The sequence below is a fragment of the Podarcis muralis genome, chromosome 5 (genome assembly GCF_964188315.1).
Source record: "Podarcis muralis chromosome 5, rPodMur119.hap1.1, whole genome shotgun sequence".
In the NCBI taxonomy this organism is placed as follows: Eukaryota; Metazoa; Chordata; class Lepidosauria; order Squamata; family Lacertidae; genus Podarcis; species Podarcis muralis.
This window is the reverse complement of record NC_135659.1, coordinates 95,719,438-95,736,320: the sequence shown is the minus strand read 5'-3', so window position 1 is coordinate 95,736,320 and position 16,883 is coordinate 95,719,438. Positions and strand designations below refer to the sequence as shown.

At 48.8% G+C, this 16,883-nt stretch overlaps 1 protein-coding gene across 1 annotated transcript in view; it reads right to left on the bottom strand.

Annotated features, from left to right (window-relative positions):
• Positions 1-973: 973 nt before the first annotated feature.
• Positions 974-16,883, bottom strand: part of ZNF512B (zinc finger protein 512B) — a 39,637-nt gene continuing 23,727 nt past the window's right edge. The window contains 11 exon segments of the mRNA XM_028735468.2: positions 974-1,032; positions 1,034-1,282; positions 3,666-3,764; positions 6,064-6,126; positions 7,150-7,251; positions 8,077-8,268; positions 9,509-9,679; positions 10,675-10,776; positions 11,324-11,416; positions 13,241-13,365; positions 15,712-15,867. Of these exon segments, the coding sequence (XP_028591301.2) occupies positions 994-1,032; positions 1,034-1,282; positions 3,666-3,764; positions 6,064-6,126; positions 7,150-7,251; positions 8,077-8,268; positions 9,509-9,679; positions 10,675-10,776; positions 11,324-11,416; positions 13,241-13,365; positions 15,712-15,867 (1,391 nt within the window). The 3' untranslated portion in view covers positions 974-993.

Genomic DNA, 16,883 nt, shown 5'->3' with positions numbered 1-16,883 from the left:
TTTCGCACCGCAATAAGCGGTTTCCGTTCAAAGCTTCCCCTCAAAGAAGTAAGCCTTACAAAAAAATGTTTGTGATTTTCCATTGCAGGGGCTCCCAGGCAAGAATTGACGCAGCGAGAGAACGGCCATTTTCAAAACTCCCAACAGGTCTGCTTCCAAAAACGTCTCATTGCCGAAACCCTCCCCCTTCCCCGCCCTCCTCCCCAAACCTTGACAAATGAAGGATATAGCTCCCAAAACTGAAAACGGAGAACCGGGTCCCAAATCAGGGCAACGTTTAAAACGTGAACAGAACCTAACGAAACGACAATCCCGAAACGTCCGTCGTCAAACGACCCCATCGGGTTTTTGTTTTTCCTTTTTCCCTTCGTAAAAAAAGCATCTCCTATGAAAATTATAAAAGAAAGCTGGTTCGCAACCACAATCACAACAATAATTTCATCTGTAAAATCCCCACCAGCTCTATTTCCTAACACATGACTGCTACCTGAAAAGGAATCCACAAATAATAATAGCTTTTTAGAAAAGAATTTTGACCAGCTTACGCCTGGGTTCCTATTGCACTTTCCTCTCCCTTTGCTTGAGGAAATCCCCCTTTGCTCTCTCTCCCTCTCCTTCTCTCTCTTTGCTTGAACGGCATCGGGTTCGAATTCAGAAGCAGGAAGAAAGGAAGGAGGGCGCCGACAAACCACCTTACTATTCCACCTGCCCATGGACGCGGGGCGCCTGACCCACACAGGGGGGTTATGTACAATCCGCAGAGCTTTCCGACGGAAGAATCGCAGCGGCCGTTCCTCGCTTCGTTCTCTTCTTCCAGTGGTGAAAACAAAATGTCCCGTGATTTAAAGTGGTTTTTCGTTTTTAAAAAAGGGATGAGCAGAAGGGGCCCAGCATATACTGGGAGTAGCTCTCCCCTCCTTCTGCCCCATTACCCTGGGCTGTAAACTAATCATTAGAGAGTTTTGTTTTCTCCCCCCCCAAAAAAACGACGGCTTATTTCTCTGGCATTTTACTGGACCCCCCCTTTCTTGCTGTGGGGGGGCTTGTTACCTCGCTCTCTCTCATCGGGGCTGAAGTCCGCGGCCTCCCAGGGCCCCGCCGGTTTCTTATGGTTCGTCTTGCCTATCTCTTTGCTTTTGGCGGAAGATTCCGGAGGCCTTTCCTTCGGTTTCCGCCCCCTCTTCTTCCCGTCTGTGCTTTTCTTCTTCTCCTCGTGGCTGGCAGAGGTCGGCTCGCTGGTCTTTTTCTTCCGGATGGCCTCCGTGGAAGTCCGGAACCAGTTCTGCGGTCAAGGAAGGAAAGGAGCACAGAGTCGGGAACTCGATTTGGACACGGCGCGGAATAGCAGCGGCCGCAGCTCTGCCGCAACGCCACAACTACCGGCAAACGTGGCGGTTTTCAGAAGTTAAAAAAACAACAGCTAAAAAAAGCACCTCATCCCCACTTGGAACCATTCTGAGCTGCAATCGCCTGCTTCAGTTTGGGGGTTTGCCCCAAAATCCTTCCCCCATATTGGGTGAACCAAGGAGACAAAAGGAGATTTAGGAAGGGAGGAAAGCCAACAGGCAGCTCACTTGGCTAACTGCCCAGAGAATCCAGACATGCAGAGAGACAGAGAGCTGCTTTTCAGTATGTTTCTTGGAATCAGAAATACAGTCATACCTTGGGTTACAGACGCTTCAGGTTGCGTTTTTTGGGTTACGGACAGCCGAAATCCGGAAGTACCGGAACGGGTTACTTCCGGGTTTCGGCGGTCACGCATGTGCAGAAGCGCTAAATTGTGCTTTGCGCATGCACAGAAGCACTGAATCGCAACCCGCGTGTGTGCATCCCGCACGGATCACGTTCACAACCCAAGCGTCCACTCTACACAGTGTTATGTACTGAAGTTCTCACCCTGGCCACCAGGGTGTATTGTGTACAGTGGTACCTCTGGATGTGAACGGGATCCACGTGTCTCGCCACTTCCGCGCATGACGTCATTTTGAGTGTCTGTGCATGCGCGAGCAGCGAAACCCGGAAGTAACACGCTCTGTTACTTCCGGGTCGCCGCGGAGCGCAACCCAAAAATGCTTAACCCGAAGCAACTTCAACCCTAAGTATGACTGTATATAGTTTTCACTCAGGTCCACGTAAGTTAATTTAGGCGGGAAACCCTGCGCTGCTGTTGTTACAATGTGGACAGCCTGCTGCCTATAAAAGCAGGCCGGCTGAGCTGTTTGCTGTTCAGTTCAATTCCAGCTTACTTATGAAGAACTACTTGGAGAAATCTCTGTGTCGTCTGCTATGTCCACCCACTACTTAATACACGGAAATCAGGAAATGGGACTGTTCCCCAGAGGGCCCGCTCTTCCCCCTGGCCACTGACTTTCTCTACATCTCAGACCCCTCCGGTTGCCTACGGTGGACGACAAGGGAATCTATCCTTTTCTGTTTGGCTTTCCGCCCAGAGACACGAAGAGCACGCCTGGCTCTCTTTCAAGGTGCATGGTGTCAACCAGCTGCTGTACTGTTTCTATGACATCTGACTCCTGTCCCTGTTCAGGACTAGGGTATCAGCTCCACTTGGTACGCAGGATGAGACCCTCCCTGCCCGCGGACTGTCTCACCATAGTGGTGCATGCTCTAGTTATCTATCGCTTGGACTACTGCAGTGCGCTCTACGTGGGTCTCCCTTTGAAGGTGACCCGGAAACTACAACTAATCCAGAATGTGGGAGCTAGACTGGTGACTGGGAGCGGCCGCCGAGACCATATAACACTGGTCTTGAAAGACCTACATTGGCTCCCAGTATGTTTCTGAACACAATTCAAAGTGATGCTGCTGACCTTTAAAGCCCTAAACGGCCTCGGTCCTGTATACTTGAAGGAGTGTCTCCACCCCCATCGTTCTGCCCGGACACTGAGGTCCAGCGCCAAGGGCCTTCTGGCGGTTCCCTCACTGCGAGAAGCCAAGTTACAGGGAACCAGGCAGAGGGCCTTCTCGGTAGTGGCGCCTGCCCTGTGGAACGCCCTCCCACCAGATGTCGAAGAGAAAAACAACTGCCAGACTTTTAGAAGACATCTGAAGGCAGCCCTGTTTAGGGAAGCTTTTAATGTTTAATAGACTATTTTAATGTTCTGTTGAAAGCCGCCCAGAGTGGCTGGGGAAACCCAGCCAGATGGGCGGGGTATAAATAATAAAAATTATTATAGCTCCTGTTCCTCACCTCCATGATTCCCCAGCTCTTTTCTTCCTCTTCTGGGAAGTCTCCCGTCTCAAACCACCACGATCCTGGGTCCATACCCTCTCCCTTCTTTCTCTGGAAGGCTCTTGGGGTGACGGTCTCCACCACTCCTAATCATCTGCCCAGTCCCTGACAGGGAGTTACCTAGACTGCCTTTGATGCAGGGTATGATGAACAGCCTAAAGTCCCCTCCCCTTCACGAAACCCTCTCCACAACCCCCCCCCCCAAAAAAATAGCTACTAGAAAATAAGGCAGCAAATCTGGGGGACTAATTTCAGTCAGCTGGAAGTTTGAAATTCGCTCCTATATTACTAGAAAAGAATAATGATTTATTCCAGCTCACTGGGACCACTCTTCTGTAGGCCTCATGAGAGTTTCAGCTTTCACGGGGGGGGGGACTCCCCCCAAAGTCCTTTGCCGACAAGGCCTGGTACTTACCTCCGAGTGAGTCTTAATGATGTGGTACTTGACTCCGCTTTCTGAGCTAAACTCCTTCTGACACAGAAGACAACGATACTTCCCCACGGAGTGGTCTCCCTGCAATACAAAGGTCCGGCTGTGTTAGCTCAGCCCCAGAGGATAACTTGGAGATGTGTTGATCATCTATGTAGGACAGATTTGTCCTTGGCACTGTGCCATTCAGGCTCCAGGGAATCTTCAGGCTCCTTCATATATGGAGTAGGATTCAGGTAGGGGTCAGAACCTCCCCTGGGGATCTGGGGAAGGGTTAACGTTCACCGGGACCTCTCAGAACCTATCCTGCACTCATGCATTTGGAAACTTAGCAGAAAGGGTCACCTGGCTCGCTCAGGTGAGATGGAGGGCAAAAGATGAGGGACTTTTGGCAGAGGAGCTTACAGCCCCCGCCTTACCTAAGGTCCATTCTGAGGTTGTTGTTAGTATCTGTACTGTATTTGCATTGTAAATTTATTTGACAAAGAATAAATGGTGGCAGTTGGTTAGCTTATTTTGTTATCGTCGTTTCTTTGAGAACATGGGAGCGTGGTGGAGGAGTTTGTGAGGACAGGCAAGCTATGGATTAATACTGTATTTTTTGCTCTATAAGACGCACCAGACCACAAGAGGCACCTAGTTTTTGGAGGAGGAAAACAAGAAAAAAATATATTCTGAATCTCAGAAGCCAGAATAGCAAGAGGGATGGCTGCGCAGTGAAAGCAGCAATCCCTCTTGCTGTTCTGGCTTCTGGGATAGCTGCGCAGCCTGCATTCGCTCCATAAGATGCACACACATTTCCCCTTACTTTTTAGGACGGAAAAAGTGAGTCTCATAGAGCAAAAAATACGGTAACTTATGCACTGCTATGAAGGACTAACCCCTCTCTTTGGCTCAAGGGAGAGAAACACATTGCTTTCATTAATATGTGAATTTAATATAACAACAACAACAACAACAACAACAACAATTGAATAATACCCGTTCAACTGTTGCCAACCTGACAAGCAAAGATTTATCTTCAAGTCTTGTGCAAGGCATCTGTTTCATCACAAAAAAGCTAACAGCTGTCTGTTGCTGAAACAACATCTTCCACTTGCCCCGGCTTGAAGCCCTCGCGGAGCTGGCCATCCCCGACGCTGCGCCAGCCTACCCAAGCTGCCACGTGGAGCAGAACAGCAGCTTCATTCGACACTGCAGGAGCAGAGGCTTCCTCTAATTTATGGCCGAACCTGATCAATAAAGCTTTTGAAATTTCTCTTCTGGGTTGCCGAGCAGCTAATTAAAACCCTGGATTTCTGCCACCGCTGACCTTGCGGAAAACGAATGAGCTCCCTCCTCTGCCTCCATCTGCCACTAGAGAATGCATAATATATTCTTTATTGACAATGAGGTGATGTACGAGCTCCCAGCGGGAGAGGGGGTGTAGTGAGAGTCGCGGGAGCATGCTTGCAGCTGGATCTGTGGCATTAATGCGAAGCTGGCAAGCATCGGACATCGAGTATAGGTGCATCTTCACACAACTGGAAGCATCTGAATGAACCAGCCAGCCGTTTTCTGATCCGTCAGAAAATTAACGAGGGGCTTGAATTTGGCAGAGGGTGCTGAAAGCGGAGGGCGGTGAGTGAGAGTTGGGAAAAGGATTTCCGCCTATGGGAAGGGTTCTCAACATTGCCATTATATGACCTCTTCGCGGGTTTCGGATACCACTGGCTATGGCATCCTCCAGAGCTGCCTCTGAAGAAGGTTCGGAAACTTCAGCTGTTGCAGAATTCAGCGGCCAGGTTGCTCCGTGGAGCATGAGTTTGAGCACATTATACTGATCCTGGCCCAACTGCACTGGCTGCCAATTAGTTTCTAGGCCCAATTCAAAGGGCCGAATTTGACCTATAAACCCTTAAACAGCTCAGGACCTCAATACCTCAAGGACCGCCTCTGTCCATATGAACCGACCCAGACCATGAAATCACCATCTGAGGCCCTTTGTTGTGTGCCTCCTCCATGGGAAATCCGTAGGGTGGCAACATGAGAACAGGGCCTTTTGTGCAGTGGCTCCCCGTTTGAGGAATGCTCTCCCCAGGAAGGCTTGCCTGGTGCCTTCACTGTACATCTTTAGGCGCCAGGCAAAAATCTTCCTCTTCAACCAGGTCTTTGCCTGATTAACATTATGTGTCCTTTTTATATGTGTTTGTGGGAGCAGTTTTGTGTTATTGTTTGTGTTTGTGTTATTGTTTTGTGTTTGCGTTCATTGTGTATTTTGTGGTTTTATCTTGTATTTTGATGCTGTGAACCGCCCTGAGATCTTCCTGATGAAGGGCGGCATACAAGCTTAATAAACAATAATAATAGTGAAGTTAGGCTATAAGCCTCTTAAACGCCTTACCTTGTTGCAGTTTGCAAGGTGGGCTTTCAAACCGGACACACTGGAATAGATGGCAGCGCAGCACTGGAAGCGAAAACAGCGCAGCACATGGTAAGTAGGGTTTTGTACTCTCCCCCCCTTCCTTTCCCCCTTTCATGGGGTTGCAGCGACCCGCCCCCCCCTCCAAATCCCCACAAGGCTCTCCTTCTTTGCAAGCTCCCTCTCGCCGTCACAAGGTTAATTTTACAGGCGATCTTGCCACATGCTTCTAATTACTGCTAATGGGAGTCATGTGGCTCCGTCGCTGGCAGGCAAAACACGTCCCTAAATGGACCTTTGAACATTCAAGGCGCTTTCAAGCAGTTACGGGAGGCCTGCTGGGCGACGGGAGATCTTACGGCACCGCCGGTCGCGAGTCTGATGTGGAAAGGGAAACGGGACTAATCGCCTGGGCAGAGACGCTATCCGTTTCAGAGCCGCACACCTTTTCAAAGTGGCCGTGCTAACCAGCTAATGCCTCTTACCTGTTCTGCGAACAACGTCCCTCCCATAAGCCTGTTAACAAGCCTTTCCTGGAGATCAGGGAGAGGCAACGTTTTCGACTCAGGGACTGGGCACCCTGGCCGTGAAACCTTAAGAACAGGAGAACTGTTCCAATCTGCAGCATGTCCATAGGTAAAGGTAAAGGGACCCCTGACCATTAGGTCCAGTTGTGGACGACTCTGGGGTTGTGGCGCTCATCTCGCTTTACTGGCCAAGGGAGCCGGCGTACAGCTTCCGGGTCATGTGGCCAGCATGACTAAGCCGCTTCTGGCGAACCAGAGCAGCGCACGGAAACACTGTTTACCTTACCGCCAGAGCAGCACCTATTTATCTACTTGCACTTTGACATGCTTTCAAACTGCTAGGTTGGCAGGAGCTGAGACCGAGCAACGGGAGCTCACCCCATCACGGGGATTCAAACCGCTGACCTTTGGATCGGCAAGTCCTAGGCTCTGTGGTTTAACCCACGGCACCACCTGCGTCCCGCAGCATGTCCATAACACAGAATAAAACATAACATCCCTTTCATTTTCCAATCAGCCCTGCAGAAAACAAGGCACTCACGTTATTAGGGCAGTTGATGTGTCCTTTTTCCTTCACTTCATTTTTCCAGGTTTCCAGAAGCCTCGGGTTCAGCTTCGGAAGCCCAGGACGGGTGTAGTTTAGCTGCCAGGCGAGAAGCAGTGGTTAATCAACTTCGGCATCTAGAACACAGCTCTACAAAAAACTTTCCTAAACAGATGTCTTTTAAAGGTAAGATAGTTGCTTATTGCCTTGACATCTGCTCGGAGGCGTTCCACAGGGCAGGCGCCACTACCGAGAAGGCCCTCTGCCTGGTTCCCTGTAACCTCACTTCTCGCAGGGAGGGAACTACCAGAAGGCCCTCAGAGCTGGACCTCAGTGTCTGGGCAGAACGATGGGGTGGAGACGCTCCTTCAGGTATACAGGACCGAGGCCGTTTATGGCTTTAAAGGTCAGCACCAACACTTTGAATTATGCTCGGAAACATACTGGGAGCCAATGCAGATCTCTCAGGACCGGTGTTATGTGGTTCCAGCGGCCACTCCCAGTCACCAGTCTAGCTGGATTAATTGCAGTTTCCGGGTCACCTTCAAAGGTAGCTCCACGTAGAGCGCATTGCAGTAGTCCAAGCAGGAGATAACAAGAGCATGCTAACTCAGTACAACACTAGTAGCTGGTGGAGAGGCCTGCTAGCCCTGAGGCACTGAAAGCAACAACAGAGTAGTACTGAAGCTGCAAGCCCTGCTGTCCACAGAGCTGCACCTGGTCCTGCAAAAACGATTCCCTAAGCTTGGCTTCTTTGGTCAGGCCCAGGGAGAGCGCCTGTCTGATTTCCAATCTGTTTCCAAACCAGCCAATTGAAGAACCCGCAAGCCACACACCCCAACACGTGCCCCAGACCAAGACTACAGACCCTGTTTTCCCTGCACCCCGCCTTCAGCAAAAGTCAGGTAAGTGACGGGCTCTCACTCGCTTTGTCTCGGGGACCAAGTCGTCCTTCATCCTCCATTTGGTCCAGTCCTTGGCTAGCTCGTCCTCGGCGATTTCCTGCAAGTGGAAGACGGCGACCTGGGCTGACGTGCGCCGGATCCTGCCGCTCGGAGTCCTCTCGAAATCTTCGACGAGGCTGACTTCAGGCTTGATCTCGGGCTGTTCAGGAGGCTGAGAAGACGGGGGGAAAGGGGGTGAAGGTGGAATGGGGTACCCAAAGAACAACAACCAGTGTCAGCCCCATCTTCTGCATCAGCATGAGAAAGCCTGGATACTATATGTCAAAGGCTGTCACCAGGATCCACAAGCCAGAGAATGAGCTTTTAAGCTCCCGCCAGGTTTGGATTTAACTTGTGTACTTTCAACCAGCCTGCCTTCAGCCGCATACATTTAAAATCGTGCATGTTAAATGTGTGCGAGATGTTGCTGAACTGTATTTAAAATAATTACAACGCTGCCTTCTATTAAAAAAAAAAAATCAAGGTGGTTAAGAGTCACCCAAAACAAAAAAAATCATTAAAATAAGGAATATTGAAATTCAGCAAGCTGAGACAATTGCTGAGAGGAGAAATAGGTTTTGCACAAACACCACCAGCGGATCACTGTTGCCTTGCCAAACTAGCAAAAACGTTGATAAAAGAAAATTATAAATGTTGGAAATGCAGTGAAGTAGAAGCAACCTTTTCCCACATGTGGTGGTCCTGTAAAGTAATTGGGGAATTCTGGGAAGTAATTTGCAATGATTTTGAAAATATATTCATAAAAACCTTCCCCCAAAAGCCCGAGACATTCCTTTTGGGAATGGTTAAAAAAAGATATATATTATTATTATATGCCACCAACGCGGACAGAATTTTACTGGCACAAAGGTGGAGAACGAGTATGGTACCCACCAGAGAAGAGTGGAAGTTTGAAAATGCTTGAATATGCTGAACTGGCAGCAGGAATAGGGTAAGAGAAAAGTATGATAAAGGATATAAGGAGGACTGGAAAATGTTTATTGAATATTTTAAAGAACCAGTATAAACAAGTAAATAACCTAGCTTGTCTTGAGTAAACCCGGCAGAATAGGCGCTAACAGAAATTAGCAGAGGAAGAAATTTGTAGAGTAAAAATTTGGAATACACAATTTATAGAATAGTACAGAAACCAGGAAAAGGGTGGATGGGAAGTCACCGGGTATTTAATTGTATGTCGAGATTGGTATGAAAGTTGTACAATTGGGGGGGGGGGTGGAGGAAAGGGTGTGTGTGTGTGGTTTTTTTGCTTGTTTTGTATTAAAAATGCAAATAAAAACTATTTTTCTAAAAAAATAAATAAATAAAAGATGAGGAAACACTTTGCAAAATGTAATGTCTTGCAGCATAATGATACTCAACAGCATGGAGGGAAGAGGCTCATAGGGCCTTACCGCGGACGGATGCTCTGACCGCACGTGGTAGTCGTGTCCTGCTTTCGACTTGTACGTCTTCCCGCAGTGCAGGCAGGTGAAGACGGGCTTCTCCACCTCGGACAGCTGTTTCCCGCACCGCTTCTGGTGGTACTGGTACCCCATAAGGCTGGAGAAAGTAGCCACGCACCCCTGCAGGAAGAGGAAGAGGAGAAGGACGGTGGGAATGCCAGAAACTTAAAAGGTAAAGGGACCCCTGGCCATTAGGTCCAGTCGTGGCCGACTCTGGGGTTGCGGCGCTCATCTCGCTTTACTGGCCGAGGGAGCTGGCGTACAGCTTCCGGGTCATGTGGCCAGCATGACTAAGCCGCTTCTGGCGAATCAGAGCAGTGCACGGAAACGCCGTTTACCTTCCTGCTGGAGTGGTAGCTATTTATCTACTTGCACTTTGACGTGCTTTCGAACTGCTAGGTTGGCAGGAGCAGGGACTGAGCAACGGGAGCTCACCCCGGTGCGGGGATTTGAACCGCCGACCTTCTGATTGGCAAGTCCTAGGCTCTGTGGTTTAACCCACAGCGCCACCCGCGTCCCGCCAGAAACTTGGATGGGCTCAAAAGCAGGTGAGACCAGCTCACAAGGCTACCAATAATTACCAAAATGATTATACATTCTTTATCAATCTTCTGAGAAAAAGACAAGACCTTGTACAAAGCCACAGAGACTTGCGAACTACCCAACCTAGCCATGACTTTTTAAAGGGGAGTGATATTGCTTTAAACGTAAAGTGAAGTTGCGGGCCATAGATTTAGCTCTGTTAAGACAAGCACATCCATGCTGCCTTGCGCCCCAAAGCAAAACAGAGAACTTAACAGCTCTCCGCCTTGCTTGCTGGGCTCTGGAATGCTCTCGTGAGATCCCAAGATCTTGCACAAGCTTCCCAGAGACCAGTAAGCAAGGCGGAGAGTTCAAAAGCTTTTTCTGCGCCGGGAGAACCACAAACATAGAGAGCTTTTGAGCTCTCTGCCTTCTGGGTGTTAAATTTGTGCGATTTCAACCAGCTGGCCTTCAACCACCTAACGTCAAACGCGCCTGACAAACATGCGTAAGATGTGGTCGTACTGGAAAACTCGCTGGCTTCCCCAACTCTTTCTCTGCTGGAAATATTAGCCAAGAGCGAAAAGAAGTACCTCAACGGGGCATTTTAGTTTCCCCATCTGCTTTAGTACTTTCCTCAGCCTCTCCCGCTCTTCGTGCTCGCTGAGAGGGGCAGCGGCTTCCACAGGAACTGGCTGCAGGGAAGGAATCGAGAAAACCCGCAATGTTAATCTAGCCTTTCATACACGCCGTGGGCCCTTGTCCGTCTCACACCTCAGAAAGAGGCATTTTATAAAAGGAACAGCACCCTGGCACCATTATCCAAGACTATGCATCTATTGCAGAGTGATGCCAGTGCAGAAAAGTGAGAATCTCTTATTTCTTTTCTTTCTTTCTTTCTTTCTTTCTTTCTTTCTTTCTTTCTACAGCCCTCGTGGTTGCAAAGGCGTGTTCCTAGTGAGATTTCAGGTGCCAGAGGGTTGTGGAACATGATGAATAGTCATGGGGTGTGGAGGCACCAGTGCCCAGCACAGCTCCTTGCCCCCTTTCCCTGCCCCCACCCTGACTATTAGAAGGGCAATAAATAGCACAAATTCTGAAAACACACGTTGTAAGACAAGGGAAATTATGCAAACTTGCGAAAAGCACACAAGTTGTGGAATCCGGCTTGTTCGAGGGCAGTATGTCTCCAGGGTGAAAAATATTCATTTACTTGTTTTGCATGCAAGCAGAGTTTCCTACCTTGTTGACGTGCTCGGCCATGGTGTGGTAATTCAACCCGGCTTTGGACTTGAATTGCTTCTTGCAGTGCTGGCATTTCAAGGCATCCTGCAGCTGAAGCAAGCGGAACGAAAAGTCAACACACCAAAAACTGGTTTTCAGAAGCACTGCTGCCTCTGGCCCAGTGGAGACAGAGTACAGCCATCACAAGCAATAGCCGCTGATAGCCTTACCCTCCAAAATAATAATAATAATAATAATAATAATAATAATAATAATAATAATAATAGTAGTAGTATTGGTAGCAGGGCTCGTTAAAAATGTGTATTTTACCACCAGGCCCTTACTGGCAATAAAATAATAAAACATACAGGCAACTCTCCATTTGCATACGTTCAATATTTGTGTAACTACACACACACACACACACATCACTGTGAACCTAGAAGTGACTAGGAAAAGAGCAAAAATGGCCCTAAAAGAGTGCAGAAAGGCAAAACACAGCACAAAAACAGCACCTAGCAATCCCACAAGCCTTTGCAAGTGAAATCCCAGGAGCCCTTGCACCGACTTTCCGAGGCCTGTGAAGAGTTGGGAGTTTGAGCAAGGAGGTTTGGATGGAGTGATTGGGGAGTTTGCAGGCTTTTGTCAATGGTGTTCCCAATTTATGCGATTCCACTTACATGCACGGTGCCTCAGACCGTAACCTCCGTGTAAGTGGGGAGTTGCCTGTATCTATATCCATATAGATACAGCAGGCAGGTGTGGAGGACTCCCTGGTCCTGAATGGGGAAACTGTGCCCCTGAAGGACCAGTGGTGCAGCCTGGGAGTCATTTTGGACTCACAGTTGTCCATGGAGGCACAGGTCAATTCTGTGTCCAGGGCAGCTGTTTATCAGCTCCATCTGGTACACAGGCTGAGACCCTACCTGCCCGCGAACTGTCTCGCCAGAGTGGTGCATGCTCTGGTTATCTCCCGCTTGGACTACTGCAATGTGCTCTATGTGGGGCTACCTTTGAAGGTGACCCAGAAACTAATCCAGAATGCGGCAGCTGGACTGGTGACTGAGAGCGGCCGCCGAGACCACATAACACCAGTCTTGAAAGACCTACATTGGCTCCCAGTATGTTTCCGAACACAATTCAAAGTGTTGGTGCTGACTTTTAAAGCCCTAAACAGCCTCGGTCCAGTATACCTGAAGGAGCGTCTCCACCCCCATCGTTCTGCCCGGATGCTGAGGTCCAGCTCTGAGGGCCTTCTGGCGGTTCCCTCACTGTGAGAAGCCACGTTACAGGGAACTAGGCAGAGGGCCTTCTCAGTAGCGGCACCCGCCCTGTGGAACACCCTCCCATCAGATGTCAAGGAAATAAACAACTATCTGACTTTTAGAAGACATCTGAAGGCAGCCCTGTTTAGGGAAGTTTTTAATGATTGATGTTTTAATGTATTTTTAATCTTTTGTTGGAAGCTGTCCAGAGTGGCTGGGGAAACCCAGCCAAATACTAGAACAATTTGTTGACATGCTATTCAGTGGTTTGTCCCCGTCCAATTTTGGCTTCCTACTGCTTTTGAATTATGGTGCTGGAGAAGACTCTTGAGAGTCCCATGGACGGCAAGAAGATCAAATGCATCCATTCTTAAGGAAATCAGACCTGAGTGCTCACTGGAAGGACAGATCGTGAAGCTGAGGCTCCAGTACTTTGGCCACCTCATGAGAAGAGAAGACTCCCTGGAGAAGACACTGATGCTGGGAAAGATGGAGGGCACAAGGAGAAGGGGGCGACAGAGGACGAGATGGTTGGATAGCGTTTTTGAGGTTACCAGCATGAGTTTGACCAAACTGCGGGAGGTAGTGGAGGACAGAGGTGCCTGGTGTGCTCTGGTCCATGGGGTCACGAAGAGTCGGACACGACTAAACGACTAAACAACAACAAAACCTTTTGGCAGACTTCCATGTGCTTCTTGAGGCCAAGGATCGTCTTCCGGGTGATCATGCTGCAGGTCGGACAAGCCACCTCCCCTCTCTCATTGATCGCCCGCTGCCACTGCTCTTCTGGGCTCGCTGGAGAAAGAGGAAAGACAGAGCGGAAGTTTGTCTGTGGCTAAATCCTGGGTGTCCTATAGACTTCCGCTATTTGGTGGGCTGCTGTTCGATCGCATGCACTGGAAACTCAATTTCCTCTGGTCCAACTAATTCACATTTTTCCTTTTTTGTGCCAATTAATTTTTATCCGTTTTCCAAATTTATAACACGTCAATGCCAAGTTAAAACTAATTTAACACAATTCCCCCCAAAAACTGGCTTCCCACTCTCTTTCTCAGAAATTTCCATTACATGATGCTTATATTACAAACTTATCTCTAATTAGCATCCATCTTTCTAAACAAATATCCTTATCCCTCAGCGGTCCCTTTACCAACTCCTGCATATAGATAAAGGAATATATATATATGAATAATAGATCGAGTAACAACAAGTGAGGTTTTACTAAGTTAAGTCTTTCGCACCTCTTTTCAACGTGCCTCTTTTTCTTTTTAAGGGCTGCTTGCTGTTCGGGAGGTCATGAGGAAATGCACTAAAAAGCGTGGGATCGTGATTTTGCCGCCTCCCCACAAAACTCATCTACAACAAGAATCCCTGAGCTCCGCTGACACCGTCATTGCACAGGAAAGGAAAACGGAGCGTGGCTTTGGCCACAGTTCCATTCCGAAGCACAGCGACATCTGAGCAAACATAGGGTCTGTCTACGAGCTCCGGGACTCCTTGCAGTGTTTATCTAAATGCCCCCCCCCCCCAATGAGGGAGCACAGCCAAAAAGAGGCCGAGCCGAGCCACAGTCTCAAGCAGCCATAGGCTTGGCTTCGCTCCAACTGTCGAGCAACAGGCTAGGCCTGCTGAGTTGTTTACTCGGCGATCAGACTCAAAAGCTGGGAACGTGGATCAGCTGGAAGAGGCTGCAGCTGTGCTTTGCTCAGAACATGCTGTCTTCCTTGAGCCAGGAAGAGATTCCCCAGAGAAGCAAGGTTTTTCCAGTGGCTCCAGATACCTACTTGCCCGGGGCTTAAGAGCCAAAAGGAGTGGTTTTAGGGACACTTAAGACAGCCCAAATTAACCCACAAAGTGCATTTTCAAAAGGTAACACTGGAAAGTATACTAGTAAGAACTACAACAGCAACGATATATTCATATTCTGCCCACCTCGCTGGGTTGCACCATAACAACAACAACAACAACATTTTATGATTTATACGCTACCCATCTGGCTGGGTTTCCCCAGCCACTCTGGGCGGCTTCCAGCACATACAAAAACGTAATAGAACGTCAAACATTCATAGTAGGAATCCAGTACAAAAAGTCACAATAACTTTAAAACAAACAACTTATATAAAACAAAGCAACATTCAGCAATCCATCAGAATCTAATAGTAAACAGTAACATTAAACATCAGCAAATAATAACTGAACACTTATCAGCCACAATAATGAATTATCAATCTATAATCAATAAAAATAACAGCAAACCGCAATGCATAAAATACCACAAAACATACAAAGCCATGTAACAGGATCAAACTGAGAAACAAAGGACACACGACTTAAATAACTATTTTTTTAAAAATAGCCCTCAAGTTTCGATAGCAAAAATGCACGCCTCAAATGCAGCGAACAGACCATGTCTGTTCAAACAACCGGGTTTCCCCGCAATGGCTTTGAAAGATAGGGACAAAATAAACTGCCTTCAGCCAAGTGAAACCACTGGTCCATCTAGATTAGTATTGTTTGCACTGGCAGGCAGCGGCTCCCCCAGTGGCAGCCAGGGGCTGAACACTGGACCTCCTGCATGCAAACAGATGCTCCGTCCCCAAGTCATGTTGGAGCAAGTTCCACAAGCCACACAAGAAGAAGAAGAAGAAGAGTTTGGATTGGATATCCCGCTTTATCACTACCCGAAGGTGTCTCAAAGCGGCTAACATTCTCCTTTCCCTTCCTCCCCCACAACAAACACTCTGTGACGTGAGTGGGGCTGAGAGACTTCAGAGAAGTGTGACTGGCCCAAGGTCACCCAGCAGCTGCATGTGGAGGAGCAGGGAAGCGAACCCGGTTCACCAGATCACGAGTCTGCTGCTCTCAACCACACCACAGCCTTCCTTGGCCACACTGCTCACCAATCCTGCACCCTCCTCTGGCATTCCTGCCTGTCTCAACTGCATCCTTGAACCCTGGCCGTGACTCTGGCTTGCCTGGACAGGGGATGGCAAGGGATGTGCGAGTGTGTGTTGAGAAACTAGCCTACTGTCCAAAGCGAACGTTTGCAATTGCAGCTCTGCCCACGTTGCCTCTGACCCCTAGAAGGGAATGTGGCCCTCAGAATGGAAAGGGTTCTGTGAAAAGGGTCAAACCGCCCACCTGTTGCAGAAGGAGCTGCTGCTGTTGGGACAGCATCCTTTCTCACACCAGACCCTGGCGTTTTCTTCTTCAGGTCTTCATTGCCGGCGCCGCTCAGAGACGCCTCCAGTTTCTTTGCCCGGTGTGCTTTCGCCTTGTCCTCTGCTTTCGCCAGCCCTGGAGAAGCGGAAAGATTTTGCTTTTGAAAGAGGTTAGAACAGGCTGGATGGTTCCTTCCTGAAAAGCGGGCCTAGCGCTGCTCATACGGCAGATAATAATAATAATAATAATAATAATAATAATAATAATAATATAACTTATTATTTATACCCCGCCTATCTGGCTGGGTTTCCCCAGTCACTCTGGGCAGTTTCCAACAAAATATTAAAATACCACAATGCATCAAACATTAAAAGCTTCCCTAAACAGGGCTGCCTTCAGATGTCTTCTAAAAGTCTGGTAGTTGTTGTTCTCTTTGACATCTGGTGCTCTTTGACATCTGGTGCTCCACAGGGCAGGCGCCACTACCGAGAAGGCCCTCTGCCTGGTTCCCTCTAACTTGGCTTCTCGCAGTGAGGGAACTGCCAGAAGGCCCTCATTGCTGGACCTCTGTGTCCAGGTAGAACGATGGGGGTGGAGACGCTCCTTCAAATATACTGGACCGAGGCCGTTTAGGGCTTTCAAGGTCAGCACCAACACTTTGAATTGTGCTCGGAAACATACTGGGCCAATGTAGGTCTTTCAAGACCGGTGTTATGTGGTCTCGGCGGCCGCTCCCAGTCACCAGTCTAGCTGCCGCATTCTGATTAGTTGTAGATTCCAGGTCACCTCCAAAGGTAGCCCCACATTGAGCGCATTGCAGTAGTCCAAGCTGGAGATAACCAGAGCATGCACCACTCTGGCGAGGCAGTCTGCGGGCAGGTAGGGTCTCATCCTGCATACCAGATGGAGCTGGTAAACAGCTGCCCTAGACACAGAATTGACCTGCGCCTCCATGGACAGCTCCATGGATGCGCTACAACAGGCAGGTACAACCAAACCCGTGTTCAAAACGGTACATAAAGAAGGGTCTCAGATGATGATTGCAGAGTCTGAGCAGGTTCATATGAGGAGAGGCGGTCCTTGAGGTCCTGAGCCGTTTTAAGGATTTATAGGTCAAATCCAGCACTTTGAACTGGGCCTAAAAACCAATT